General features: G+C 56.8%; 13 protein-coding genes across 13 annotated transcripts; 5 read left to right on the top strand and 8 right to left on the bottom strand.

Moving 5' to 3' along the window:
- The first annotated feature begins 181 nt into the window (after positions 1-181).
- Positions 182-1,045, top strand: BKA78DRAFT_108509 (uncharacterized protein). The gene has a single exon (XM_066882217.1). The coding sequence runs from the start codon at positions 464-466 to the stop codon at positions 992-994; it is 531 nt and encodes a 176-aa protein (XP_066747154.1). The 5' UTR covers positions 182-463; the 3' UTR covers positions 995-1,045.
- A 960-nt stretch (positions 1,046-2,005) lies between these two features.
- Positions 2,006-2,923, bottom strand: BKA78DRAFT_108506 (uncharacterized protein). Its single transcript, XM_066882216.1, has one exon. The coding sequence runs from the start codon at positions 2,736-2,738 to the stop codon at positions 2,175-2,177; it is 564 nt and encodes a 187-aa protein (XP_066747153.1). The 5' UTR covers positions 2,739-2,923; the 3' UTR covers positions 2,006-2,174.
- A 185-nt stretch (positions 2,924-3,108) lies between these two features.
- BKA78DRAFT_247598 (natural resistance-associated macrophage protein-domain-containing protein) lies at positions 3,109-4,757 on the bottom strand (the record flags this gene model as incomplete). Its single annotated transcript, XM_066884311.1, has 4 exons — positions 3,109-4,030; positions 4,077-4,348; positions 4,393-4,622; positions 4,673-4,757. The coding sequence occupies 4 exons, from the start codon at positions 4,755-4,757 to the stop codon at positions 3,109-3,111; spliced, it is 1,509 nt and encodes a 502-aa protein (XP_066747152.1).
- A 1,327-nt stretch (positions 4,758-6,084) lies between these two features.
- Positions 6,085-7,085, top strand: BKA78DRAFT_108491 (uncharacterized protein). Its single transcript, XM_066882215.1, has 2 exons — positions 6,085-6,331; positions 6,379-7,085. Exons 1-2 carry the CDS (start codon positions 6,240-6,242, stop codon positions 7,043-7,045), a joined length of 759 nt encoding a protein of 252 aa, XP_066747151.1. The 5' UTR covers positions 6,085-6,239; the 3' UTR covers positions 7,046-7,085.
- Positions 7,086-9,306: 2,221 nt separating this feature from the next.
- On the top strand, positions 9,307-11,452 carry BKA78DRAFT_310367 (cutinase-domain-containing protein). Its single transcript, XM_066888112.1, has 3 exons — positions 9,307-10,115; positions 10,343-10,752; positions 10,808-11,452. Exons 1-3 carry the CDS (start codon positions 9,323-9,325, stop codon positions 11,159-11,161), a joined length of 1,557 nt encoding a protein of 518 aa, XP_066747150.1. The 5' UTR covers positions 9,307-9,322; the 3' UTR covers positions 11,162-11,452.
- A 332-nt stretch (positions 11,453-11,784) lies between these two features.
- On the top strand, positions 11,785-12,244 carry BKA78DRAFT_108482 (uncharacterized protein). Its single transcript, XM_066882214.1, has one exon. It carries the CDS (start codon positions 11,946-11,948, stop codon positions 12,192-12,194), a length of 249 nt encoding a protein of 82 aa, XP_066747149.1. The 5' UTR covers positions 11,785-11,945; the 3' UTR covers positions 12,195-12,244.
- A 1,641-nt stretch (positions 12,245-13,885) lies between these two features.
- On the top strand, positions 13,886-15,485 carry BKA78DRAFT_108446 (uncharacterized protein). Its single transcript, XM_066882212.1, has one exon. It carries the CDS (start codon positions 14,113-14,115, stop codon positions 15,091-15,093), a length of 981 nt encoding a protein of 326 aa, XP_066747148.1. The 5' UTR covers positions 13,886-14,112; the 3' UTR covers positions 15,094-15,485.
- A 30-nt stretch (positions 15,486-15,515) lies between these two features.
- Positions 15,516-16,237, bottom strand: BKA78DRAFT_351491 (uncharacterized protein; the record flags this gene model as incomplete). The annotated part of the gene is made up of 2 exons (XM_066891184.1): positions 15,516-16,028; positions 16,076-16,237. The coding sequence occupies 2 exons, from the start codon at positions 16,235-16,237 to the stop codon at positions 15,516-15,518; spliced, it is 675 nt and encodes a 224-aa protein (XP_066747147.1).
- An 819-nt stretch (positions 16,238-17,056) lies between these two features.
- Positions 17,057-18,701, bottom strand: BKA78DRAFT_294189 (uncharacterized protein; the record flags this gene model as incomplete). The annotated part of the gene is made up of 4 exons (XM_066886305.1): positions 17,057-17,444; positions 17,490-17,599; positions 17,646-18,551; positions 18,600-18,701. 4 exons carry the CDS (start codon positions 18,699-18,701, stop codon positions 17,057-17,059), a joined length of 1,506 nt encoding a protein of 501 aa, XP_066747146.1.
- On the bottom strand, positions 18,439-19,837 carry BKA78DRAFT_108458 (uncharacterized protein). Its single transcript, XM_066882213.1, has 2 exons — positions 18,911-19,837; positions 18,439-18,849 (listed from the first exon to the last, which is right to left on the bottom strand). Exons 1-2 carry the CDS (start codon positions 19,545-19,547, stop codon positions 18,689-18,691), a joined length of 798 nt encoding a protein of 265 aa, XP_066747145.1. The 5' UTR covers positions 19,548-19,837; the 3' UTR covers positions 18,439-18,688.
- Positions 19,459-20,282, bottom strand: BKA78DRAFT_367673 (uncharacterized protein). The gene has a single exon (XM_066892609.1). It carries the CDS (start codon positions 20,131-20,133, stop codon positions 19,654-19,656), a length of 480 nt encoding a protein of 159 aa, XP_066747144.1. The 5' UTR covers positions 20,134-20,282; the 3' UTR covers positions 19,459-19,653.
- Positions 20,283-20,432: 150 nt separating this feature from the next.
- BKA78DRAFT_351489 (uncharacterized protein) lies at positions 20,433-21,215 on the bottom strand (the record flags this gene model as incomplete). Its single annotated transcript, XM_066891183.1, has 1 exon — positions 20,433-21,215. One exon carries the CDS (start codon positions 21,213-21,215, stop codon positions 20,433-20,435), a length of 783 nt encoding a protein of 260 aa, XP_066747143.1.
- Positions 21,216-22,086: 871 nt separating this feature from the next.
- BKA78DRAFT_280395 (beta-glucosidase 1) lies at positions 22,087-24,917 on the bottom strand. Its single transcript, XM_066885608.1, has 4 exons — positions 24,736-24,917; positions 24,535-24,650; positions 23,840-24,457; positions 22,087-23,793 (listed from the first exon to the last, which is right to left on the bottom strand). Exons 1-4 carry the CDS (start codon positions 24,851-24,853, stop codon positions 22,234-22,236), a joined length of 2,412 nt encoding a protein of 803 aa, XP_066747142.1. The 5' UTR covers positions 24,854-24,917; the 3' UTR covers positions 22,087-22,233.
- Between the last annotated feature and the right edge of the window lie 1,116 nt (positions 24,918-26,033).

Raw genomic sequence — 26,033 nt, 5'->3', positions numbered from 1 at the left:
GCACGCGCAGCAGCGTCTTCTCCGCTCGCTGACCGACAGATGCCCGTGTTATCCGATGGACACCTGCTGCCAGGGACGCACGCGTACGGCACTTGGGGTGTGCATAAACACGGGGGCGACGGTCAAAACAGGGAGATTCGGAATCTGATAGTCAGTCGGGATACGACTAAGACCAGACGAGCAAACCAGCCGCCAGCTACCTAGCGTGCTTGAGTGGGCTGGCTGGCTGGCGCGATGGAAGTGCAGTGCCTAGCGCACTGCCGACGGCGCGAGACAGACAGACAGACGACGGCCGGCCCCTGAGACGGACGGCGACCCGAGCCAGCTACATGTAGGCCATGGAGCGCGCGGCGGCGGTTTTATCTGATCCGTTTCGCAGCGTGCGTTCGTGCGTGCGTCACGCATCGGCTTTCCTCGAGCGGTCTGGCGTCGTTTTGAGAGGCACTGGCCTCCTTGGCTTTTTATGTTCACCGGCTTGCTTGGACTGAATCTTTGGAGCCAAGAATCCAGAGGTGGTGGGCGCGCCGTTTCTCGCTTTCTGGGGTTTGCCGTCGTTTCTAGTCTTCTGTTGACTGGTATCGACAATCCGGATTTTCGAAGCATGCACATCGTCTGGCTTGGTCTCTGTACACAGTACTGTGGCTGGAAATACCTGCTTGCCAGAACCCGACACCATTATTCAATTTTGATTTGGTCTGTTGTATTGAGTCCAAAAACCTCCCCTGAATCCTGTTTCGAGCTGAATCCCCAGATTTCAATTTCTATCCGCGCGCGCGCGTCGCCCCGTCTCATCTACCTACCCACCTCGTCTCGACATGCCCTCCTTTCATCCGCCGTCTCATTTCGATCAACACCTCTGGAAATTTCGCGCCAATACGGCCCCTGCAAGATGGATGTGCATCTATGCGGCTCGCACAGCACAATTCCACCTTGTCTACTCTGCAACACCATCAAATCAAAGGGAGGCCATCCTAGCGACACATCGGCAAGTTGACGCCATCAGCACGCTCGCCTTCGGCGGGGTCAAGGTGTGGCTGCCATCCTTCCCGCACGCCTCCCGCGGAGCTTGGCCGTGAGCTTATCTCGGGTTGGCTGGCTAGCAGCTAGCTAGCGCCAAGTTGGGTAGTGGATGAGCCGCCACGCGGTGCGCCACACCAGCGCGGCAGCCAAGCCAAGCCATTCGCTCCTTAGGGGGACGAGAGGAGTGTGGGGGAGAAGAGGAGAGAATGGAGTAGGACAAGTTGGATGCAAAGGGGAAGGTGGTCATGACAAAAGACAACAACACTTCGTGAGCCCAGGCGACGTGGGTTAGTTAGTCGACGTCGAATCGAGTCGAGTCAAATCCTACACACCAAATTCAATCCTATCCAACCCAACTCGATGGTTGTATGTAGACTCCCTCTCAAGTGCAAAAGGGGTGGGGGGATTTTGAGAGCAAGGCGGTAAGAGATGTCGTCCGTCAAACAGGGCAACTCGGGACGAGCGAGCTGACTGCATGCATTATTGTTGCGCGGGATGAACAAGACGGGATGCAGGGCGATTGATTACCCCTCCACCCGTCCTGTCGGTGAGATTGATTTGACTGATTCATTTGACAGACAAAGAAGGGTGGACGAGACGGGATTCAGGGACGCGGGAGAGTAAGGTAGTCAGAGTGAGGCTGACATGACGTGCGTCAATCTGCAAATTGGGTGCGGGTGACATGACACTGGATACTGGCCGTCATCACACTCAAAGCTAGCTGAGCATCCCGCGCGCTCGCCTCCACTCCACTGGACTGCCGCCCAGAAACAGCGGTAGGGGGGAAGGAGAAGTTGGACAGAGAGCTTGAAGACATCAAACCCCACACCAGCTTTACATTTTACCTTCGTTTCGCTTCATAGCGACCGGCTACACCATCAACTAACTAATCATCCGGCTAGCGCCGCAGCCACGGCACTGAGCAAGTTGGAGAAACTGCCTCGGCAACCAAAAAAAATCCTTCGTCCTTCATCCTTCGACCGTGCATGCATCGCACGCAGGCACCGAGTACGCAGGTCGGCAGAGAAACAGGGCAGACAAGCAGACAGGCGGCACTTGCATACAATACATGCAGTAGGCGCAGCAACGACAGACAGCAGACACGACGCCAAAGAGCATCGCGCATTATCAGATCAAGCGGTGTGTCTACTTACTCACCTACTCCCTCGCATCTCCCACCGCTCTGGACGGACACGACACTGACGGCATAAACAATGCCAACGCTCGCTCGCTTGCTGCACTGCACCGCCCACGCTGCGGACCGTCATCTGATAGTGCTGCCACCTTGCGGCTTGCTGAATAGGGGAGGTCCAGGCAGGCAGTAAGAGAGGCGCCATAGCTGCTTGTCTGTGAAACGGTGCCAAAGAAGCGTGGTCTGCTGGGGGAGGCAGTGCTTGTTTTGTCTGATCAGATTGATTACAGTCGCATACACCAGACCAGGACGGCGGCCGTCGGATCTGATAGCCTGGTTTGTGGGATGGATGGCTGGTCGCGAAGGTGAAGCCCGGAAAAGCGCGTGAGGCAGTGCCCAAAACAGGACGATGCTCGGGACTTCCGACCGCAAGAAACCCCGTTTGAGGGGGAAAACCGACTCTGAAGCGCGTGGTCTGCCAGTACATACCCCGAAGGAGCGGCGTCGCAAGCAAAGTCGACCAGAGGAGCACGAAACATTTACTCCCCCCCAAAAATAAAACTGGCACACAACTGAGGTTGTTCATATCTATATCGTATACGGTCTAAACATAATACTTGCCACGCACGATCGTGACTTGACTACTGAAAGCAATATTACATGACGCTGGATGCTTTACAAGAAAACCACTGGCTGATGAATCGACCTCTTTGAAGCTTGATGTAGCATCTGGGTTACAGCAGATCGCTCTCAGACAATTGACGCTCGCAAGAAAAACAGAATAAGGAAATATGACCATGACAGCGCTCAATGACGCCAAAGAAGAAAAAGTAGTCGTAGGCTCAATGAAGTTTAGACAAGAAGCATAAAGAATAATTTTTGTAGCGTCCATCATGTATCGTGGACCCATCCATCCCAACACCCCGAACACCCCCCGCCGCATTCCAGCAACCCCCTCAGTCCTTGCCCATGGCCTGCAGCACGATGAGCGCAACATTCATGACCACAATGACTCCCCAAATGATGACGGCCGCAGCAATGGTGAACCAGCTATTGCCCATCTTGACGTCCTTGCCCGTGCGCTCCTGGTTCTGCTCCCCGCTGCCTCGCCTCCCCGACACCTCGACGGCGTCCTCCTGGTTGTCCGGGTCGACGACGCCGCAGCGCGCGGCCGGCACCGTCATGTAGCGGTTGCGGCAGGTGAAGTAGATGAGCGGGGCGCTGACGACGGGTAGAATAACACTGAGCGCGACTTGGCTGGCGTTGAGCGTGGCAGAGAGGCCCGAGCGGCCGACGACGCCCGCGATGATGATGGAGGGCGTGATGCTGATGCTGCGAGTCAACAGCCGGCGGATCCATGGCTTGATCTTCCAGCGCAGTTGGCCCTCGCTTATCATTTGACCGGATATGGTTACCACGATTCCAGCGCTAGTGCCTGAGAGAAGCAGAGCGAGCGCAAAAATGGTTCCCGCGGCTGGAATGAGCGTGGATGAAAGGAGGTCGTAGATGCCAAAGAGATCGGCATTGTCGGCGCCAGGGGTCTTGTACAGTGCCGCGCCGGCAACAATCAGGATAGCCGAATTGACAAAAAGGGCAAAGGTGAAGAGAGAAATGGCCGTTTCGGCAATTGAATATGGGAGACAGCTCCGGATGGCGTGGATAGATGGTCGGTATTTGCTCAATGAATCTTGCTCGTCGGTATAGGAGTCGTTATCACTCGATGAATCGTAAATGCGGGGTTCGACGACGCCCATTGAACGGGCGTGGGCGGCGTAAGCCACGTCAAACTCGCGCAGTCGAGGCTGTATGATTCCAGACCCGAGATATAACGAATGGGGCATGACGGTTGCACCCAAGATTCCGCAAGCTTGTAGTAGACTAGACTTTGTTAGCCCGAATTCACCCGACGACCCTCGGAACTTACCCCTGCGACGTGCCAATTGCCTTGTTTGGCACAAAACCGAGAAACACCTCTCGCGGGGTGGTATTTTCAATCAGACTGAGTTGTATGCAGAAGCAAATGACGACTCCGAGTACCAGCATCATGGAGAAATACTCAAACAAGCGCACGCCGCGCATAGATCCAGATGGCCTGTAGAAAAAGAGGATGACGAGCACATCGAAGATGCTGATGGCGCAGCCAGCGACGAGAGGAACATGCAAGAGGAGATTGAGTGCAACGGCCGTGCCAATGACCTGTAGTCGTTAGATGAGACTACAAAAGACCAGGTCTGACTCACCTCTGCGATATCAGTAGCGATAATGGCAGCCTCGGCAAAAAGGTAGAGTATTATGTTGAGCCAAAATGGACAGAATTCTCTACACGTCTCTGCCAGATTCATGCCCGTGACAGAACCGAGCTTGACAGCGAGGGATTGGAGAAAGATGGCAAAAATGTTGGACATGAGGATGATGAACAGCAGCTTGAAGCGAAACGACGCACCGGCCGCAACGTCAGTCGCATAATTTCCTGAAATTCGTCAGACCTCGCGACTCGATTGGCATTGCAAGACCTCTTACCAGGATCAATGTATGCAACAGCGACCATCATGCCTGGTCCAACAAACTTAGCGTACTTGTAAAGGACCCTTCGTAGCTCCAGCATGCGGTCGATGAATCTTGCCATGGCCGAGTCGTCGTCCCGCGCCCAACGCGAGGTGCGCGCATCCGGGTGCTGTGCAGTCGCTTCTGCGACATTGACCTCCATTTCCTTCTTTGACACATTTGTCGGCTCGACTCTTTCGCTGTGAGCGCTTCGCCGTTGGGGGCCCTCGGCGTCGTGTGCCGGCAGCGGGGCAGGCTCAATGCCTTCGTCGTCGGCCATGTCTTGGTCTGGGTTGTCGGTGGGAGAGGTTGGGGTGGTCGTCGAGGCCGGGTCTGGACGTTGTTTCTCGTCCCATGGCGCTGGGCCGCCGTCGGGGTGGGTCATGATTGGATGATGTCAACGCCTCGATTCGCCGGGACACGGAGAGACGTCCGCACAGAGGGGTGGAGAAGACGAAGGGGTCGGTTCTGAAGGGTGGAGCAGAAGGGATCGGACGCGTAGGCATGCGAAGTTTTGGCGATGGACAGGAGCGGCAATTTGTAAAGAGGGTCGAGTTGGACGACGATGGGGTAGTCTGGGTGGCATTGACGCAGCAGCGAATGTAGCAGGCGCAGTCCACCAAGGTGCTTCACGCATGTTTGCGGCGAGTGCCCATGGCCGGGAGAGCCGTCATGGTGAGGCAAGGAGCAGAATAACGAAGGCACCAAGTGCGGCTCGCCTCAGATTCGGCGCTAGACGACGGAGCATCCGCTCGTGCTGCTCGACGAAGCGACCGCCAAGCCGTGTAGGTGCAGTCGAGTGTTCCAGTCGACCATGGCTCTGCTCTGCCAAGATGCTCAACTAGCCATCACACGGTCAGCCAAGCGCAGTTTTGCGGTCCTGTGTCCATGTTGAGGACGACAACTTCTCGCGGTCGCTTTCCGCTGGCTCGTGATGGATTTACGCGTAACGTGACCCGCATTTTTCTGTGACTTGCCATTCTTTGTCCGCTTGCCATCAAGTCGAGCTCAGCAGCTGGCAGTATTGCGGTCGTAGCTGCAGTTGGCGCATGGTGGCTTGTCGACGGCCGACTGTGGCGGATGCTTTGGCAAGCGAATCCTGCATGCATCGCATGAAAATTGCTGAACGGCCGGCTCTTGCGACAAGGCCACTTGATCTGATAAAACAAGTTGCGGTGGAGAGTAGGCGATTGATAGGGACAACATGGTCTGGTGTTGGTGCTGCATCGCATCTGCATCTGCACACAGCCAGCGCCAAGCGAAGCCGCGGCAGCCGGACCCGAAGCCTCCCGCCGGGCCCGTCGGGCCGATCGACACCGCCTGCCGGTGACTAAGCACTTTATCTGATCCCCTCTTTCCCCAAACGACAGCGTGAGCCGACAGCCGCCCGCACAGCCGGCTGGGGCTAGACACGACCAGATCTTCGCCTTCCAAGGCACGCTTCAACACCATGGCATCATGACCTCTTGCTCACCGCTGAATCTCGACGGCAATGCAACTTGGAGTCGGAGTTGCGTCCTGTTGATGGAAGGCGTCTGACCGCATGGCCCAACCCTTGCGCAATCCGCGCCAGACGCGGTCGAGCGCTGCTTGTGACTCTTGCCGGAGTAAGAAGCAAAAGTGCGGCGGAGAGTGGTGAGCTGATTTCCGTCATCATCCGCCAACATAGCTAATCGACATAGGCCCACGTGCGCAAGATGTCGAGAGACGGGAATGGAATGTACCTGGCCGCCGCAGCTGCAAAGGGGTCCAGCCAAGGGTTACCTCGAGGCCATCGAAACTCGTCTCGACGACGTTGAGCATATTCTCCTTCAAGTCCTGCCGCTGGTACCTGCCGAGCAATTGACTTCCATCACGTGTCCTGGCCGAGGCGGCGGTGTCGTCGTCGAGGCTGCGCAAAAGCGCACCACCCAAGAAAAAAGAGCTGCGCTTGATTATTGGTCGACCTACCCGCTCAACTCTCCGCAGGCCCTCATGGTCTGGTGCCAAGATCGCCAACAGCGTCATGGATCCAGACCTACGAACGAAGCCGTTGGGGCACCCCGCACTGCCTCGACGGTGAGGGAAACGCATTCATCTGGAGATGTCACCGCTTCGGGCCACCTGACGGCTCCAAGTCCCAGCGACATGAATCATCAACGATCAAACGCCCACGCTAGCAACGACACCACTTGGGAGCCGTCCATGTCTTCTAGATCAGGACCACCAGTGTCTGAATCCCCAAACACGCCAGGCGCATCAGCTCCACTTTTCACAGCGCAAGACGGGGGTTGCCACTCATCTAGTGCCCATTCAGATTACGGTCAAGTCGACCTTTCAGATGAATTCCAGCAAAAGTTTGTCTGGTGATGATTAAGAGGAAAGAAGGACGAGTCGAAATGTATACATATCAGTCCAGCATAGCAGCAACAGAGCAAGTTCGAGCGCATCAAACATGTTTCCCAAACCGAATACGGCTTGAATTATTCATCCCAAAATCATCAAGCTTCTCAATATGGGAATTCCGCCTTGGCGACACTGGTGTCCGTCTGTTGACGTGTAGCGCCCGGTAGCCGTTACAAACTGCTGGCTTGCACATTAAACCGCTCACTGTGGCTGCACGACATTTTTTTCCAGATCGCATCGACGTCAACGGGCCTACAAACGGTCGCCTGACAACTAGGGAGTAGCGCTTCACACGGGAACAACAACCGCAATCCGGGTCGGACATTCGATTGCTAAAAATGTGGACCGACAAACACTCGCCTGACATCGGCTCTGCCTGGTGTTGGAGAGCGGGTCAGGTCATCAATTATGCGCTGTGGTCGGTTGTCCGGCAGATGCACGCGACTAGAGGTTGTCAGGGAAATCCTGATGCGGCTCAGGGTCAGCACCGCCGACCCTTGATGGGGGAGACGACGGGCGTTTCAACCCTGAGAGATGCTTTCGGCCACTGCCCACTATGGTATTTTGCAAACGCCATTGAATCATCTCGAAGCTGAGCAATCTAGAACAGTACCAATGTTTCTGTCTTCGGACGTCCTACGCTGCCTCTTAGTGGCTGCGATTGGCGAAATTCCACATCACTACCATGATTTTTCCGCATATTTCGCCGACTGATTGCTTTGGAAAGCATTTGCAAGCAACTTCCAAATGGAGTGGCTGTTGCCTGCTGCGACCTGAGGCTTGCCTTGGACTCCTTCTACTTCCACTACAATGTGACGGTGGCAAAGATCTCGTCTTCACGATGTGATAGTTGAGAGTTTCTCGATTGGTCGCAAACCCATGTTGTTCAGCATGTTCGACACGCGAATGGAACACGCGTTACTCGTCGACTTTTCGGAGCCAATGCGCTTCCTATTCCCGGCCAGCCTTACGTCTATCAGCCCTATAGTAGCTGCGCTGTCTCCGCGAGTCCCTGATGGCGGGCTGGGGTCCGGCTATTGCAGATTGCGTGCTCATCACGGACACGACGATCAGGTACGGTTAGAGTGCTCGGACTGGGGCCCCAGCGCTTCCCGCAAGCCACTGGGCACTCTAAAGCGATCAAGGCGGGTGCGGAGGGGCTCCCGTCTGCACAGCACTACGCCCGAAGGCTGTTTTGGCCGCCGCTTGGCATTCATACCTGTGAAACGCCATCCAAACTACAATAAATGCTCCTGATTGGCTAGTCCCGAAACGACCACCAGAAACTGTCCGGACTCCTCCCACAGGCTGTTGACCCTGAACGGGACCTCCTCGTCGCCCACGTAGTCGATTTATGAACACTTGACCGCTTTGAGAAACCAGCCCTGATCTCCCGCCACGCTCTGCGTCTTTTGCCTACGGCACATACCGTCCACCTGAAGGCGGCTCAGCGATCCCATCGGTGAATGGACCGTCAATTAACGCCGATGTTGCTCCCGTCTCCTATGACACACTGAATAGATGGAGGGTTGGAGGCCTTCCTCTTTGGGTGACGCAGGCGTCGAAGCCACAATCTAGGCCAGCTCATCTCTCAGCCTGGTATAAGACCTCTATTAAGCTTTGCTCCCTCCCTCTTCCACCCCCACAACAAACTATTGCTACCACAAGTCACTCTTTCAACACCTGCCAAGTCAGTGTTTGCACGCTCTGGAAGCTAGTGCGCTACGAATACTTTCCTTTTTTCGCATTTACGATCTCTCTCGACTTCGGTCACCTCACTCCCTATTGATTTAGCTGTTTCGATCCTCGCCCAAAATGGTCAAGCTCTACCTCACGCCTCTGTTCCTGGCCGCCCTGGCTATCGGCGCGCCTCAAAACAAAATGGAACGACCATCCTATGGGGGAGGCGGCGGCAACTCTGGCGGCCTCCAGCGTCCCGGCGGGCAAGGAGGCGTTCGCCCTGGCGGAGGAGCTCCAATCGGTGGAGCAGGAAAGGGAGGAGAATTCCCCAAGATTGGTGGTGGAGGCGGCGGCGGCTCGCCGTTTGCAACAGGCACGCAGCCTCCCATTCCCGGCCCTACTGGCCCCAAGTCCAAAGGCAAGGGCGGTGGACGTCGTCCCAAGAAGGGCGGCGGAGCCAAGCCACCCGCTCCCACCGGCACGGCACCACCATCGCCAACCGGTCCAGGCGGCGGCGGCATGGGCGGCGGAAGCTCTGGCGGCTCTGGCGGATCAGGAGGCATGGGAGGTGGAATGGGCAAGGGCAAGAAGTCTTACGGTGGTGGCTCTGGAAGCAGCAGTGGAAGCAGCAGTGGTGGTGGCGGGTCACAGCAGAAGCCCAAGAAGCCAAAGAAGCCGAGCAAGAGCAAGGACAGCAAGAAGAAGTCGGGCGGGTCATCGTCTTACGGAGGTTCTCCCCCGCCGTCCAAGGTTCGCCGCGACCCCGAGGCCGCCCCCGAGCCCGTCGCTGAGCCCGAGGCTGAGGCCCAAGGCTATGGTCAGCAAGGTCTGGGTAGCGGAGGCGGTTCTGGCTCCAAGCCGCAAGGCTTGAGCGGTGGCGGACTTGGAGGAGGTGGCGGAGGAGATCTCTTCAAGAAGCAGGGCGGTGGAGACTCTGGCGGCTCGCCTTTTGGTGGCAGTGGCGGAGGATCTCCAATTGGCGGCGGAGGCCAAGGAGGTCAGGGAGGACCGCCTTCGCTCCCCAAGCCTGGCGGAGGAGGTGAGGGAGGTGGAGGACTTCCCAAACCCCCTGGAGGCGGTGGGGGCGGAGGACCCCCTGGAGGAGGTGGATTCCCTCCTCTCCCGACTGGCGGCTTTGGTAAGGGTGGAAAAGGCGGCAAGGGTCCCAAGCCACCCAAGAAAGAGGGTGGGGAGGGTGGCTCGCCATTTGGCGGCGGTGGATCTCCACTTGGCGGCGGCCAGGGAGGAGGTTCTGGAGGCCAGGGCGGTGGTAAGAAGAAGAGCAAGGGTGGACCGTCTCAGTATGGAGGAGGAAACTCCCCTGGCATGCGCAAGGAGCGCCGCCAAGGTGGTGGTATGTAATTGCTGTTTTTGGTCTGCGCGTTATGCACTTTGCATTGTGGTTTCGCACATTGCCCGCGCGCTTCGTTTCATTTCTGCACATTGTGCAACTTGCACACTTGATTCAATTCTCCTTCCACATTCACCGTCACATTTAATTTTGGATTAATCGCACGTCCTAGCTGTCCTCGGGCCACATCAGTTTAAACTTTGTGTTTCACATGACTAATTTCATCATAGGTGACTGCCCCCCTGTAATCGTCCTCTTCACCCGCGGCACCGGCGACCCGGGTTCAGCGCTCGGAACCGTCGTCGGACCCGGCTTCGCCAAGGCAGTCAAGAACCAGGCTGGCGGCAAGGTCATGGGCGTGCAGTATCCCGCCGATGGCAGTGGCATTGCGACCGAAGTGTCTGGCTCGGGCCCCGGCTCGAACGCCATGGCGCAGATGGCGCAGAAGTACTCGAGCTCGTGCCCGCAGAGTAAGATCGCCCTTTCGGGTTATTCTCAGGGTGCCATGTGCGTCCACGGCGCCGCGAAGAAGGGCCAGGGCTCGTGGGTCAAGAATGTCTGCGCGGCCATCACGTTTGGCGACCCTTTCAAGCAGCAGCCTCCTGTCCAGGGTGGAAAGTTCAAGACTTTCTGCGGTGGTGTAAGTTTTTTTTGTTGATCCTCTAAGTGTTATGCTTAAACTAATTCTTCCAAAGGGCGATGGTGTCTGCGGCGGCGGACAAGGTAATGCGCCATCCAAGGCTGCTGGCCACACTGGTTACGGCTCCGATGTTGGGACTGCCGCTGGCTTCATCAAGCAACTTTGCGGCGGCGGCGGCGGTGGAGGCGGTGGTGGTGAAGCTGGCGGCGGCGGTGGAGACTCTGGTGGTGGTGGCGGTGGTCAACCCGCTGCTGGTGGTGGAGGCCAGCAAGGCGGTGGTGGTGGAGCTTCTGGTGGCGGCATGGGAGGCGGCATGCCTGGCGGCGGCATGGGTGGTGCAGGAGGAGGACTTGGCAAATTCACCAAGGGACTGGGAGGTGGAATGGGCGGAATGGGTGGTGGAGGTTGAACTCGCTGCCTAATTTCGGTTCGTCCGCTTTTCCCTTTTCGTCCTCATTGTCAAAGTCTTGTCATTCTCCTTTGCAAAAGCATCACGGCATAGCGGAGACGTGGGTATATTGTTTGTTGTTGGGCTACACCGCCGGAGAGGTGTTGTTGTGCTTGCTGGCAGACCACCACTATTTTTATTAGTGTTCTCTTCTTGTATGTCTTTTGTATTATACCTTTGGGGTTTTCTTCGCTGTAAAACAAGTTCTGCCTGCGGGACGTAGAAAGCACTGTCCAAATACCAATGTCTGTCTTGCTACTTCCTCACATGTACAAATCACTCAACTTTCACACCACATGTTTCACAATGTACGATAAAGCAACATCACGAAATCCAACTTCACCCACACCTACATCCCCAAACCTCACGATTCATGATGAAATTTGCTCCCAGGCATTCAATTTCGTCAGCCCTGCGCAAATACCACCTACCAAATGCAGGTACACCCGCCTTTTACCGCCACTCTACTCCGCACAGGCGCTAAACCTACCCTCCCACGGCGGCGGACCCTTCATCACAAGCCTTCCGGCCGCCTGGGTACCATGAACGGGAGGAGGGGGCTAGTGACCACGGACCCAGAATCTGGATGAAGGCGACCAACGAGATGTGTACTGTGTGGAGGACGTGATGCACTGACGAATACGCGGGCCCGGGATGAAGATGAGGATGAAGACGACGTTGGCTGAAACGGGCGAGGCGAGCAGTAGGGGCGTTGTGCGCGAAGAAACAAAGACACCGGGGGAGCATGAGCATCCGTCACTGCGTCGTCACCCACCGACCACGCACAAACCGTGAACAACACTACTCATGCATTGCATCACAGCAGCATCACTCAAGCATCACTCATCCACGCATCCCCCCTCACCTTCCACCCAGTGGTCCGTCCGCCCACATGAGATACGCTCAAGGACAAGGTTCTCACCAAGCTACCGCACGCTCCCCAAAGCGGCAGCCGCGCCCGCAAACAAGGGTAAGGTGTCTGCTTCAGATATAAGGCAGGGAAATGCGCGGAGGGGTACGCGAGTGGTCCGAAGGGGATGTCCCGGGTTGCGACCGAGTAAGGCATTCAGGCATCGAGGAGGGAGGGAGAGGAAAGGGGGAGATGGATGGAGTCGTTGGATGAATGCGTAAGGCTGAGCTGAACAGTTGCTGCGGTGCGCTGCGTTGTGCTGGCACTTCTTTCCATTGAAACCCGCGATCCAGAAGATTCTAGCGGCGGGCGCGCTGTTTCGCAAAACGCGAAACACCATCCAACTCTCACGCCGTTCTTGTGGTTTCGTCGTCTGGGCAGTCTGTCGTCCAAATAGAGCTCCACTCAAGCCCGCCAGATCGACGTCAGCCGAAGGACGTCAGTGCTTTTCGGATCGCTTCGCGCTCGCCTACTACCTACATTGTGCGTTTACTCATCGCACAGACGACATCGCACAAGCAACTCGACTAGCTCTCCACTTCGTATTCGTCGCGCCAAACATTGGTCAAGCATTTGGCGCTGTGTGAGGAGACTTAAGCATAGCCATGATGCGAAAAGTCAATCGGCGCCAGCAGCGCAGGGACTGCCGGGGAGGGTTTTGCAATCGATGGATGGAGCTCTGCCGGATCCTTGCGAGCATCATCCATGCTCCCCCAGCGGATGGAAATGGTGGCCGCTGGACACCTATTGTGACCTTTGCTATCCCTGCTAGGCTCCGTTTTCATGGGCTTGGTTTGGTGCCACAATCTTGCCCCTGTTGGTAAAACATGCGGCTACACCTATTTCCTCTTTTGCCAGTGTGAGGGCGGCTGAATGGGGGTAAATGGGGAAGAATACTTCGCCAGACGTGCGGGTGGTAGGAGAGGCGCTCGCATATTGCGTGCATACGCCATTCCTGCGCATCCCGGCGCGGAAACGGCAAAAGGAGACAGATAGCGGTGGTGGAGTGACAGAAGTTGATTGACAGAGAGATGGATATCCAGCGCTACAACATGGACGTTTCTGGAAAAGACGGCGAGATGGAGAGCGTTGGGCGAGCCGCAACGCGCAACGGCGTCCCTCCCTCCTCCCGTGCTTCTCGAAGCCGAAAAGTCCCAGCGGTGTCGTCGACGTTTTGTTTCGAAACGGCAGGCCCGTCGTCAGTCGTCCAGGAGCGAGCCAATCAACAGCAAAGTCGACACGTCGCCGTCGTCCCCATCATATCCTGCCTCACATGCTCCCCTGCCGCCTTCAAACAGCGCAGTCAGTAGCCAAGCCAACGCGCATCGCACGCAAACCTCGAACTCCCCAGTCGCGGGTCCGTGTTCACTCCAAAGCGCGCGGGGAGACTGACAGAATGGCGCGGGCGGCCGTCAGAAGCGCGCGGGGGGCTTGCCTAGCACGCTGTGTGAAAGTCATGATGGCTGTTTGGCTGGTTGCACATTTCGGGGTGCTTGCGAGTCGAGTTGTTGTGCAATGCAGACGGCTTCACAAGGTGGGATGACAAGGCTTCGTGTCTAGTGCATGCAGTGCAGTGGTAGCGCACCTAATTTTCTCTGCACAACTAGTACTGCTGTACGTAGCTGGCTAGCTGTGGTGTGCCCCTGAAAAGCAAGAAAAGCAAGCCATCACACACCACCGTCGTATTCTGGCACTCGGGCTTGAGTCGAGGGAATTCAGGCACCAACTTTGTTGGATTCAGGCAGCGAGCTACGTTCTCCTACGTCTCGAGTCAAAAGCGCCAGTCTTTGCTTGTGTGCGCTCGGCGCGAGCTCGTGTTCGCCTTTTTAGCCTGGAGAGAGAAGGGGATGATGGCGCAATGTGGGGTGCATTTGCGCAGCAAGCCGCAAAAGCTTGTGTGTTTTGTGTGTGAGTCGGCCTTGTGGAGTAACGTACGTCAACGCCGGCGCGGAGAGAACTGGAGAAAGAATTCAGTGAAGGAGACGGGAAAAGAGCACAGTGGATGCGTTCGTCAAGAGAAGCGCAGGCTGGTGTGAGCAAGCTTGTGTGTCCAAGAAGATGTCGTCTCAAGAGAAGGAGGATAATGCCATCATCGCGGTCCATTTCAACCAACCCATTTACTACGCTCACAGCCGCGTGGACATCGTTGAGTCGTGTCTCTCTCCATCTCTCTCCATCTCTCTACCAGCCATCTCACGCCTGGGCTGAGCTGGACCGCACAGCAGCAAAGAAAATCACACAGTCGGTTCAATGTGGAGGTCTCGATACATCCAGTATGCCAAGGGAAGTAAGTGTAAGAAAGATTCTCCTGCGAGCTTCAGTCCCGCCCTGTCTGTCTGCTTTCTTGCGGGGAACGCATTCTTGCTGTACCTACAAGCGTGCAAGCAAGCACGCGCGGCGCGCGATAAAGCGCTTAGTTGCCACTAATGGAGCGCATAACGTGGAAGCAAGCGAGAAGGAGCAGCAGTTGAGATCAGAAGTAGCAGCACCGACCGCTCCCGTCTCTACCTACCTGCCTGGTTTGCTCCCTTCTCGTCATGCGCATCGGCAAAACCAACTCATCAGAGCGCCTCTCACCAGCCATGTCTCGCATACAGATGCCACAGGCGAATTCACTCGGCTGCGCATAGGAACCCGTTTAAGTTGCTCAGCAGCAGGCGGCAGCCCACAACAACAAGGCAAACGGGAAAGACGGCAAACACGGCACAAAAGAGAGGCGGAGAGGCAGAGTGGCCGAATTGAGGGAAGATGTGGTGAGGAGGACCTGCATGCACCAAGCGACCTCACGAGCTGGGTTTGCTACATATGTACGTGGCCGCGGTCGATGGCTCAGCTGGAAGAGACGGGTGAGGGAGAAATACTCTGCGCGTTGGAGAGAGCATCGCTCGCCTTTGACCTGGACACTGAATTCCGAAGAGAAGAAGCTGCAAAAGCCATGGACGAAAGCCGTTTCGATGTAGGGACGAGTCCGGGGAGAGATTAAGGACCACCGCTTTGGACCACCGCTTTGGACCACCGCTTTGCGCCTTCGCGCACTTTGGGTGCAAAGTGGTAGGCGGCGCATTCACACTGAGCGTGTGCAACGGTAATGTTGAAGCCATATTTCCATTTTCACTGGATTGCATTATCGACGGTCTCTCGAGCTAATTTGGTGCTCTTGTTGTCGTATCCCATGTCTCTTTCTATCCCATAAACTCATGCCACCAAGACCAATTCTCTGCTGGTTGCAGTCACAATCCGACTAATCCTGAAACTCCCGAACGCCCTTCGTAACGCCATGCTGACCAAGGAGGCGTAAAAGGCGTGTTATCCGTCCCGGCGTCAGCCATTCAATCCCTGACGAGTCCAATCCCGCCAACAACCACGAAATCATCGCAGAACCACGCCGGAGAACAGTTGCAGCGCTCAAAAGCCAATCAAGCGATTGCCCGTTAAGATACCGTTGACATTCCTCTGCACCGCCTCAAACTTGACAAAGTTGCAGCTCTCGCTCTCCAAATGGTTGAACAGCATGGCAAGGCCGGCAAACTCCTTGGGGCAGCGGCCGTTGGGGCAGTGGTAGAGCTTGCGGGCGTGAGCAGGGGACTCGAGGTGCTGGCGGAGGCTGTTCGTTTGGTTGAACTCGCGGTGACAGAGGAAACACTCGTAGAAATCGCCGTTCCACGCGTTGTTGTAGTTCCAGCCGACCGTGGTGGGGATGGAAGAGTCGTCGTCGTGCCAGCCCAGCTGCTTCTGCGTGATGAAGCCGTTGGGGTCGTGCGAGCGGATCATCTTGTGGAGCGTCTCGCGATTGACGTTGGGAGCGCGTGGGCACGAGCCTGTTTCGAGATGGTGGGAGACACCACTGGCTGTCGTGAAGCCGCGCTTGCAAAATGGACAGCCGACGTTGGCGCCGCGGTGGATGCGAGACTTGAGATGCTGCTAATCATGAGCTCAGGAGTTCTCCCATTGGAACAAACGCGTACCTGGTCGAGGTTGTTGCCGTTCATGAAGTTGCGATCGCAGTCAATGCAGTAGGTCTGGAAGTGGTCGAGCGCCTTCATGTGATCGAAGCGGCCGCGGTAGGTGTTGAAAGTACGGTAGCATCCCTCGCACTCGAGATCGTCGTAGGAATTGTCGAACGGCATTTTGACGGCGACCCAGGAGGTTGCGATCGAAGACAAGAAGGAGACGTTGGAATAAGAGCAAGCAAACTGTGGCAGGTAGCTCGAGACTGATAAGCGGAAGGAGCTCCAGGGACCATGACAGGGACCGTTATGGGGACGACCAGGGTCCGACTGCAAGGGACCGTGCACCTCTGCCGTTTCGGCAGCGTGCTGCACCAACAACGAACCTGCGGCTTGCGCCATTCCGTCGCACGACGATCCACGGCTGCTGATTGTTTGTCCGACCTCTGAGCGGATCAAAGGGTGCAAAAGATCTTCACCATGCTCGGTCGACTTGAAAGCGAAGGAAACTACATCACAGCCCAGTCGAAGTCCAAAACACGGCCAATGCCAATCCGTCCGTAACCGGCGTGCTGTGACGGGGAATGGTCTTGATGATGCGTCATAATGCGAGCCGGGCCGCAGAATAAGTCATTTCCGCCCGCTCGGTAGACATGCAACAGCATCCCTTTTCAAGACTTGATTTGCCATGCCAAAGATAAAGAGGCGAATCTCATGAGGTACGCAGTTGGTCTCCACATCACCCCACAAGTGGTCCTGGCCTGTGGAGTTGCGCTGGTGTTGCGGGATTGCGCATGTTTCGGTCCTTTTCAGACGCCTATGCGTGGAACCAGGTGGAAGCGAGTCGTCGTTCGCACGTGTAGACGCGCCGCAGTCGACACGCTTGCTGACATTAAATATCCGTTTGGTATTCGTGGTCTAGCTGGGCCTGGGTCCATTGGACTTGTTGCTGATGATGTTTGATGAGGCGATTTTCCTTATCTACAGATGAGCCGTCTTTCATTCGTCGCCCGGTTTCCTTCGGTTCTTCTGCGCTGTCTGCACTCCTTGTGCCACAGTCGCTCGTAATGATCCTGGTTCCGGCGCTCGAGGCACAATGTCAACACCAAGGGCGTTTTCCGGCGGACTCTCTGATCTTGACTCTCGGTCCAGACACACCACCTGATCACGAAGCTCGGGGAAATATTCCAGAAAATTGCTATCGACGGACCAATTGTCCATCGTGGAGACGTGCTCCTCAAATTTTCTCGTCAGATAGAGCCGTCCTGTCAGGGGGTCCGTTTCGATGCATGCATCCAGTCCATGAGGCCAGTTGACAGAAAGAGAGTAAGCACACGCAGCGACCCAATCGCGTAGATTGTGGACGAGTGCTTCGCGGATCATAGGCCTGTGATGATTAGCTTTTGCGAGCCATCCAGTTCAACAAACCTACAGGGGAACAGTGTCGATGGGCGAAATGTGCGGCACCATCATTTGGCACGGCGTGGGCTTGATCAAGTCTGGCATTCGAGCATATGTGTCCGCAGTGGGGTTGACCATCCACTAGACGAGGTTAGCTAGTCACCTACAGGATCAAGGAACAGCATACCAGCATGAGATGAGTCTGGAAATATAAGCACGCTAGGCGCACAAAAATATCAACATCGTCAAAGCTCCTGTTCATGTCGGCTGCCCAGTCCGATGTTGTTGGGACCTCTTCGCCTCGTTCAACTACATTTTCGCGGAAAAAGGTGGTAATGTCGGTTCTTGTTTGCACGCTAACGCGCCGCGTGTTGTGATAGGCCTGGCGCGCCATGTCTCGATAGTTTTGAACCACTCGCGAAAGAGGGGAGCTGTCGACCTCCCAAATCGGCTGCAGAAAATGCACAGGGACATGAAAGTTTGACATTTGATGACTTTGGATTTCGGGAGAGTAGCCATTGGCGACGAGAGAGCTGGAGAACGGAAGGTTGCCAAAAAGCTCGACGTATCCGCGAGGCTTCTTACGGCGATCCCTCATCCTCACGGTGGAGGAGGTCGAGGTAGTTGACGAGGGGGTACGAGACTCGTCGTCTGTCCTCGCAGAGGATCGCGAGTGTGGCTCAGTCTTGACCGAGGGCTGGCTGGTCTCAACTGAGCGTCGGGGCAGCATTGCGCCTGGATTTTCGCCAATGACATCCCCAGGGGGCGTTGGGTACGACGACTCGCGGTCCGCGGCATTGAGGCGTTTTCTGCGCGTAGGCAGGTCGGATTCGCTAGTTGAAGACTTTCCAACTTGGTCGATAATGTCGGAGACGTCGGCGCCACTTTTGAGCAGACGGAGAATGTCTGCAGTCTCGCCTTCGCTTGCAGATCGCAGAGAACTCACGAGAGCTCCAAGGGAGTTTGATTTTTCAGTAACAGACTGCAGCCTCCGCTTCAGACCGTCCTGCCTGCTGACAGTGCTGTCGTACTCGTACTTGCACTCTTCTTTCAGACGGCGGCATCGGTCACAGCTTGGACGGCCCCCATCGCACTTGGATGATCGTCAGGGCTGGAGGGAGAGAGGCGGAAAGATGCATACCTTTGATTTTCTGCGCTGACAACCCTTGCAGGCGATAATGGTCATTTGCTTTTGGCGTTTGGGGGCAGAGCTAGAGGCGGAGCCCTCTCCTACCTGGGCCATGGTGGGATTTGATTAAGCGGCCGGGCGAAGAGGGCAGAGGTGTCGTGTGCAACCCGGGACGGAAGAGGAGAAAGACATGAGCACGAGAGGCGGTGAGAGAGTGGCCGGCACGGAAGCAAGACACGGCCGGAGCGCAAATGAAGATTGACTAAGGGCGAAAGCTCAGCGGATGGAGACAGACGTGAGGATGAAAAAAGAGAAAATGGTACCTTGTGGCGCGCGGTCGCACAAGATGGTCGGCGCGAGCGGCGCAGCTTGGCGACGAGGAGTGCGACGCGTAGAGCAGGTGTTTGCGATCAATAAAGGAGCGACATGATGGAGAATTAGAGAAGTTGGATGGAGAAGAGAGGTGTAAGGTCCGCAAAAGAGTGAGGCGGAGGGAGAGCGAGTTGTAGGGCTTTGGCATTCTAGAACCGGCACTGGCCGATCGCTGCTTCTCTTGTCTCGACTCGAGTCAACCACCACCACAACTCGCACAACATGTTTCCTCCATCCCACGCCATCTCTTCTCCCGCGCTCCTGACGCTTGTCGAGACGCCCGCTGCCGTGCTCAACCGCGCTCTTCATGCGCCATCTCAGCTCTTCTGCAACCGCCACAACTCCCTCCTCATGCTGCTCCGGTACTTCCGAATCTTTCACGGGCCCGCCGCGTACCCAATCCCTCGCGGCCCGGTCCGCTTTCTGAGATTTGGTAAATGCTATAACGGCGACATGTCCCAAACGACGGGCCATCATCTCTGAGTTGGACAGACGCGCCATGAACTCTCGCACGGCATGTGCTGTTTCTTGGTCCACGCCCATCCCAGCACTGAAACCGCGTCCCTTGACAAACGTGTCGGCCGCCATTGGACGCAGAAACGGTGCTAATCGAATGCGCGCATCCAAGAACAAAGCCAAACAAGCAGAGTTGGTCGAGACTGCAGGCCCTGACAGCTCAAAATTGCTCCTCCCGTCAGCATCGAATCCACATGGAATCGCCACAGGCCAAGTAGCTCAGTGGGGGATTTTCGTCAAGAGCGCAGGCATGCGCATCCGTATCCTGGGACTTGCGTGCGCGGGTTGCAGCGGGGGCGGCGACTTTTTTCTTTCCACTGCGGAGAGACAACGTGCCCAAGACATGGATGCGACGGAACCGGTTTGCGCTGGCTGTCCATTTTTCACCGGTCCTCTCGTCACCTGACCGGCGACTTTTCTCCACGCCCAGCAGGGCAAGGTGAGTTTCATGGCGCTGAGGCCAGGGTCTTTTTGCCCACGCTATTTGCTTTTCGGTTTTGGTCGAGTGAGGAACAACATGCCGACTATCTTGTTGCTGATTTCCTAGTTTGGTTGGCCATGTCCAATCAAACACATTTTCTTTTTTCGTCGCTTGCGCCAATACCTTTTTCAATTTTTCTCGACACGCCATCTTGTCCAATAGCATCAGCGCATGCATAAGTTCGTGATTCCATGGCCAGGGTCTTCTTTTCCATGCTGCTTTCCTTCTAGACTTGATCGAGTTCAGACTTGCAGACTACATCGACGACCTAAAACTGCCATCCCCAGCCTACTTCTTCCGTCCAATTACATATTTTTCCCATTTCATCGCCGGTTGCGCCAGCACTATTCACCGCTTTCAATTACGCCGCTTCGACAAGCTCCACCATCTCGTCCAATCACCAGTCCGCAAAACAGCCTTTCCAATTCTCCTTTCGAACCACAACTGCCAACTTGAACAAAAACAACACTCAGCAGCTAAAACCCAACATCCCCCATCCTCGCCCACATGCTCTCAAACTCCTCCCACCCAATGCTCACCAGTCCCTCCATCCTCGGGCGTCCCCCAAAAAACCGCTCCTCGCCACAGCGATAACACCAACTGCTCTCCTCCTCGACAAAATACGGCTTTCCCTCCCTCTCCGCTGCCAAACACGCGCAGTCGCCGCAGCGCGCGCACGCAAAGTGGGTCGGTGGGACGCGCAGGTTGGTGCAGAGAGCGCATTTCGCGATGGGCGCGTCCCACATGTCGTCCATGTGCAGCCGGTAGGCGCGGAGATCGGAGGAAGTGAGGGCCGGGCAGGAAGTGCAGCGTGGTTCGATGGCCTTGTACGCATTTCCTCCGTCTTCTCTGTCTTCTCCATCTCCACCTTCTACACGCAACGCCCTCCGCACCCGCCGCGCCAACGGCACATGCGCACCACGCTTCAACCGCGCGACAGGCACGACGCGCCAGCACTTCAGACAGGCGCCCACGGCGTCTGGATCCGGCGCCAAGTAGACCTCGGCGTAGCGCAGGAAGCACGCTTTGGCCGAGTCGGAAATGTAGCGAGGTGGGTCGATGGCGGAGCGGTATTGCTGGTTTGTGGCTGCCAGCTGGAGGGCCGAGGGGTAGGAGAGGCGCGAGAGGATGAGGAGGAGCAGTTCGGCGGGCAGGAGGCCGAGAGTGCCGAGGGGTGTGGGTGGGTGGGGTGGTGGTGATGGTGGTGATGGTGGTGGTGGTGGTGGTGGTGGGGAGGTTGATGTTGACGGGGTCGGCATTGTGGTTTGGCTGTGGTTTTGTTGTTAATCGGTCGATTGGTTTTTGAAATTTGTTGTTCTGGTAGCTATGTTGGTGATGCGTAAGTTGAGCATGCAAGTGTCGTCCACTGAGGTGTTTGCGGGGGACGTGAGCGCCGGTCTGCGATGTTGATCATCCAGATCTACGCCGGGTCTACATATGAAGCCTGGGGACGCCAGCATCTTATACGCCGCGTCGTGTCGCAACAGTCGGCCCCCAATGCACCAAGACCTAGCTTGTCGTGAATTGGGGGCCGGACTGAGGCTCCTCTCTTGGCCAACCGCGCCGCGCGTGTGGCGGACGATGGGAGCCTTGCGGATTATATCTCTCCTACTCACCCATGCCCTCTCGTACCCTTTAGGTCCTCTGTATCTAGCTTTTGTCCTCTCTTTTGCCCGTCTCCCTTGGTTGGTTTCTATTCCTTGCTTGGTTTCTGTTCTGTTTTTATTTTTATCTCGGCCTCCTTCCTTTACATCCTCCCTCATGAGTTCAAGGTATCTCCACGACTCAAACCCCAACACTCCTCTGCCAAAACCGCCTCGGCATCATTCACTCGCCCCTCCACCGTCCCATACCTCCCACGGCTGTCGCCGGCCCCACTGACAAAAAGGAACAAAAGGGAGGAGGAGAGAGGCTACATAGAGACAGGCATTCGTGACGAGATGGAGGTTGCGATGGTATTTGGCGTTGCTGTTTGCTTGTGAGGGCGGGGGAGGGCATTGTGGAGGAATGGAAATGGGTCGGCTAGGTTAGAATTTGGACTTTGGACACGTTTTGCAAAAGATGGTGCGCTTGAGACAGAGGGAGAATGTGCAGCAGAGATGAATAATGAGTACAATATTTACTATGCGAAAGAAAATGAGGGCATGCTTCTCATGTTCGTGGCCCACCTGAGGGCAATCTCCATCCATGCCATCGCATCATCATCGTCGTCAAAACCCCAAAACATGGCCTCGTGCAATGCATCAACCCCCACACTCACTCACTCACCCCCGCCGCTCAAGCCAAGCTCCCCGTCACCTCAGCCTTGCCATACTGAAAGCCCACCTGGACATCAATCGTGCCGCTGGGCAGGCGCCACTGCTGGGCCTCGACATCCCAGAAGCTGAGATCGCGGCGCAGCAGCTCAAACTCGACCGTCTTGGTCTCGCCGGGCGCGAGGTCGACGCGGTCGAAGCCGCGCAGCTGCCACGCGGGGGTGCCGGCGGGCGCGCCCGCGGCCGCCAGGTTGACGTAGAGCTGGGGGACGGCGGCGCCGGCGACGTCTCCGGTGTTGGTGACGCTGGCCGTGGCCGTGTACAGGGGCGTCCAGAGGTCCTTGTTGCCGCCGGGGACGATGGGGGCAGAGGCGTCGGGCAGGGCGGAGGCGTTGGAGACGAGGGCCGAGACGGCCAGGTCGGCGAGGGCGAAGGAGGTGTAGCTGAGGCCGAAGCCGAAGGGGTAGGCGACAGCGCTGTTGTTCTGGAGCGCGTAGTAGCGGTAGTCGATGAAGAGGCCCTCGGTGAAGGGGTCCTGCCAGGCGTTGGGGTCGGTCGTCTCGACCAGCGCCGTGCTGTTGACGATGCGCGGGCTGGCGACGTCCTCGCTCTTGGGGATCGTGTAGGGCAGGTGGCCCGACGGGTTGACGGCGCCGTAGAGCACGTCGACGAGCGAGTTGCCGCTTTCTTGGCCGGGGAAGTGCGAGAGCAGGATGGCGGTGACGTTGGGGTGCGAGGCGAAGGGGAGGATGACGGGGCCCGCGCCGTTGTGGATGACGATGGTGTTGTTGCAGGCGGCTGCCACCGTGTTGACGACGCCCGTGCCGTTGTGCTGCGGCTCGAGGGTTGCGCGGTCGTAGCCCTCCGTCGCCCAAGACTTGATGAAGACGAGGCAGACGTCGGCCGGCGGCACGATCGTGTCCATGGTGTCCTCGGTCGGAATGATTGTGTCGATGCCGTCGGTTGTGATGACTTCGTTGTCCAGGATGAACTGTACCAGCGCGCCGTCCTCCTTGGCCTTGGCCTTGATGGCCTCGAGGGGAGTCACCAGGTACGAGAAGCGGCCAGTACCACTGCCACCGCCAGACGCGAGAGTGCCTTGCTCCACGGTGTCGGCGCTGAAGCCAGCCGTCAGAGAGTACAGGCCAGCGACAAAGTCGCCCGCGTCGTTACCAAAGACGGCAATGTTCTTGGGCTTCTTGAGGGGCAGCGAGCCCGTGTTCTTGACGAGGACCGTCGAGTTGGCCGCGGCCTCACGGATGAATTGCGTGTGCTCCTCGGTCCTGACATCGACGATAGGACCAAGCTCAAAGTCGTAGCCAAAGTTGCTCTTGGCGACGCCGTTGATGTCGGCAGACGACTTGTCGACGAGAGGGAAGCTCTTGTCCTGGCCCAGGTGGAAATAGGGAGTCATGATGCGGAGAACCATGTCGTCAATCCTGCTTTCAGGGATGGTGCCGTTGGTGACGGCAGCCGTGGCATTGGCGCCCCAGAAGGAGGGCGTGGAGTTGGTGAATCCAATGCCTCCGGGCATGTTCATGTCCAGACCGCTCTCAATGGTGGCAACGCCAGAGTGGACAGCCTGGTAAAATGTCAGTTGATTCGAGAATTGAGGAGAGGAACCTTACACCCCAGTCCGACATGACGTAGCCCTGGAAGCCAAGCTCCTCCTTCAAGACACCATTCAGCATCTTGGAGTTTTGGCAGCCGTAGGATCCGTTGAGTCTGTTGTAGGAGCACATGATGGACGCGCTACCAGCCCTCACAGCATCGGCAAACGGAAAGACGTAAAGCTCATGCATCGTGCGGTCATCAATGTTGGTCGAAACCGACTCAATGGTGGTGCCATCGTCGGCCGTGCTGGGGTTGCGCTGCGTCTCCTGCTCGTTACCGATGTAGTGCTTCGTCGTCGCCTGGACACCGGCATCTTGGATACCACGGACGGTCTCAGCGTTGGCAATGCCAGACAAGTAAGGGTCGGCTCCGAAGCCTTCCCAGTTGCGGCCACCCCAGGGGGTGCGGCCAAGTGGTCCAGCGACGGGTCCGAGCATGATCTCAGAACCCTTGCCCTTGAATTCCTCGCCAATATAGAGGCCGCGCTTGTAGAGCAGCTCCCTGTCAAAGGAGGCTCCGGCATTGACGCCAGCGGGGAAGACGCTGGCGTACGTGGCCTGACGGATAGCAAGAGGTCCATCTTGAAGACAAAGACCGGTGAAGTTGAGTCTTTCAATTCCAATGATGTTGCCCTGGAACTCATGTTAGAGCATGAAAAACATTAAAGGTACTGATGGCTCCTGGATGCCTCAGTGATTGGTTGACTTACAGCACACGGGCCCGTCGTACCCGTCACCAAAGCAGTCTTTTCCTCCAAGGTTAACTCCGCGAGGAAGTCCTTGGCCTTGGCGAATGCTTCTTCCCATCCAATACCGGTCGTATTTGCTAAGCCATGGTCAGCAATTGACTCGACAAAGACCAATGGATGAACGATAGTCATCAAGAGGAATTGGCTCGAGGACAAACTCACGAGAGGGGAGGACAGCCGGACTCGACGTGTACAAGGACGGATCCCAAGCAGCAACACCGCCCACAAACGAAGCCGCAAGGGCCGCAAGAAGCGCCATCGAGTTCCTGGGAGTAGCCATGACGAGGAGTAGAAGCAACGGACCAGCTCTGCGGCCTCATCAACAAGCCCTCCCACAACCCCCTTATATACGGGGAATATCATTACGCCCTGGCAACCCCTCCGGGAGCTTTGAGCGAAGTTTTGCCAGGAAAATTGGGGCATCACGTCGAGGGCCGACATCACGGCACTTGGGTGCCAGGGCGTGGAGCGGTACTGACGACCGATGGAGGTATTGGCCGGTCGACTGGCCGGCGCAATGGCTCTACTCGTCGATGCTGTGGCGGCGGCGGCGCTGAAGCCAGCGGTGGGTGTATCCGCAGTCATCTTGGCGCGGCTACACCCCTCGTGACTGTTGCTTTGGCAAAGAATATGCGCTCAACAATTGGCGACGGTACGGGTGGGGTGGGTTGCAAAAAGTTGCCGTAGGGCCAGATGCATTCGTCTCGGGTGTGTGCGTGGCCGGGGCCGGTGGCTGCTGGCATGGGGTCGAGCTGCCTGACAAGACTTGACGCCGAACTCCGACGATTGAAATGAAATGACAACATGGTAATTGAACAGAGTAATTGAAATGGAGCGAAGAGTAAAAGAAAACGGCGAGGTCTTCTGGTTGCGCCTCAGGCCCATTGCCATGAGCTATGCACAAGTTTAAGCTTACCCTTTTTTCGGTCCATGGTCCTGGGATCCTGACACGGGCAGACTCGACGTCCCAACTCGGTGGCTCACGTTGCATCGAGCCGGCGGCGCAAGGAAAAAATCTGGGGAGATGATCACCAGAGCAGTAGAGACAAGGTGCCCGAAGAACCCCCGTGGGGACGTTCAGTACATCCGTCCCCGCACCCCAGCTTTTTGAGGCTCCACATTTATGCGGCACATGCCGCAGCCTCACGAGGGTCAAATGCCGAAGTCTCTTCAGACGTCTCGCCTTGGTCACTGCACCTCGTGCTCGGTAGTGGGTCTCATCAGGCTGTTTTTCCCACATCGGCTCGGTGCATTCATTCCCTCTCCTTCTGACTTCAAGGTTCCCCAGAAACTTACCTCAGCACTCTTTCCCGGAATGGCATTGGGAAGCGCCGTCATCGAGCGGCGGGCGGCGTGGGAGAAGCGGAGGATTCTCTCCTAAGCGACTGGGCGTCGTCTCTCTTGTACCGTTCAGCCGACGGCCAAGTTGTGCGGCTATTGATTTGGGCGCCACCGCCCCG

Source organism: Phyllosticta capitalensis (assembly GCF_038381095.1).
Source record: "Phyllosticta capitalensis strain CBS 128856 chromosome Unknown BKA78scaffold_3, whole genome shotgun sequence".
NCBI classification, from domain to species: domain Eukaryota; kingdom Fungi; phylum Ascomycota; class Dothideomycetes; order Botryosphaeriales; family Phyllostictaceae; genus Phyllosticta; species Phyllosticta capitalensis.
The sequence above is the reverse complement of the archived record's forward strand: the minus strand, read 5'-3'. Positions and strand labels throughout refer to the sequence as shown.

What these genes read in the sequence shown, in the direction of transcription:
- BKA78DRAFT_108509 (XM_066882217.1), top strand. Translation starts at nt 464, where the DNA reads ATGTTCACCGGCTTGCTTGGACTGAATCTTTGGAGCCAAGAATCCAGA.
- BKA78DRAFT_108506 (XM_066882216.1), bottom strand. Translation starts at nt 2,738, where the DNA reads ATGAACAACCTCAGTTGTGTGCCAGTTTTATTTTTGGGGGGGAGTAAA.
- BKA78DRAFT_108491 (XM_066882215.1), top strand. Translation starts at nt 6,240, where the DNA reads ATGGCCCAACCCTTGCGCAATCCGCGCCAGACGCGGTCGAGCGCTGCT. An exon ending in CAAAAGTGCGGCGGAGAGTG is followed by an intron (nt 6,332 to 6,378) that starts GTGAGCTGATTT and finishes TAATCGACATAG; the next exon opens with GCCCACGTGCGCAAGATGTC.
- BKA78DRAFT_310367 (XM_066888112.1), top strand. Translation starts at nt 9,323, where the DNA reads ATGGGAGGTGGAATGGGCAAGGGCAAGAAGTCTTACGGTGGTGGCTCT. An exon ending in GGAGCGCCGCCAAGGTGGTG is followed by an intron (nt 10,116 to 10,342) that starts GTATGTAATTGC and finishes ATTTCATCATAG; the next exon opens with GTGACTGCCCCCCTGTAATC. An exon ending in TCAAGACTTTCTGCGGTGGT is followed by an intron (nt 10,753 to 10,807) that starts GTAAGTTTTTTT and finishes ATTCTTCCAAAG; the next exon opens with GGCGATGGTGTCTGCGGCGG.
- BKA78DRAFT_108482 (XM_066882214.1), top strand. Translation starts at nt 11,946, where the DNA reads ATGAGCATCCGTCACTGCGTCGTCACCCACCGACCACGCACAAACCGT.
- BKA78DRAFT_108446 (XM_066882212.1), top strand. Translation starts at nt 14,113, where the DNA reads ATGCGTTCGTCAAGAGAAGCGCAGGCTGGTGTGAGCAAGCTTGTGTGT.
- BKA78DRAFT_108458 (XM_066882213.1), bottom strand. Translation starts at nt 19,547, where the DNA reads ATGGCGGCCGACACGTTTGTCAAGGGACGCGGTTTCAGTGCTGGGATG. An exon ending in GTGCGACCGCGCGCCACAAG is followed by an intron (nt 18,850 to 18,910) that starts GTACCATTTTCT and finishes TTTCGCCCTTAG; the next exon opens with TCAATCTTCATTTGCGCTCC.
- BKA78DRAFT_367673 (XM_066892609.1), bottom strand. Translation starts at nt 20,133, where the DNA reads ATGCATGCGCTGATGCTATTGGACAAGATGGCGTGTCGAGAAAAATTG.
- BKA78DRAFT_280395 (XM_066885608.1), bottom strand. Translation starts at nt 24,853, where the DNA reads ATGGCTACTCCCAGGAACTCGATGGCGCTTCTTGCGGCCCTTGCGGCT. An exon ending in GTACGACGGGCCCGTGTGCT is followed by an intron (nt 24,458 to 24,534) that starts GTAAGTCAACCA and finishes CATGAGTTCCAG; the next exon opens with GGCAACATCATTGGAATTGA. An exon ending in ACGTCATGTCGGACTGGGGT is followed by an intron (nt 23,794 to 23,839) that starts GTAAGGTTCCTC and finishes ACATTTTACCAG; the next exon opens with GCTGTCCACTCTGGCGTTGC.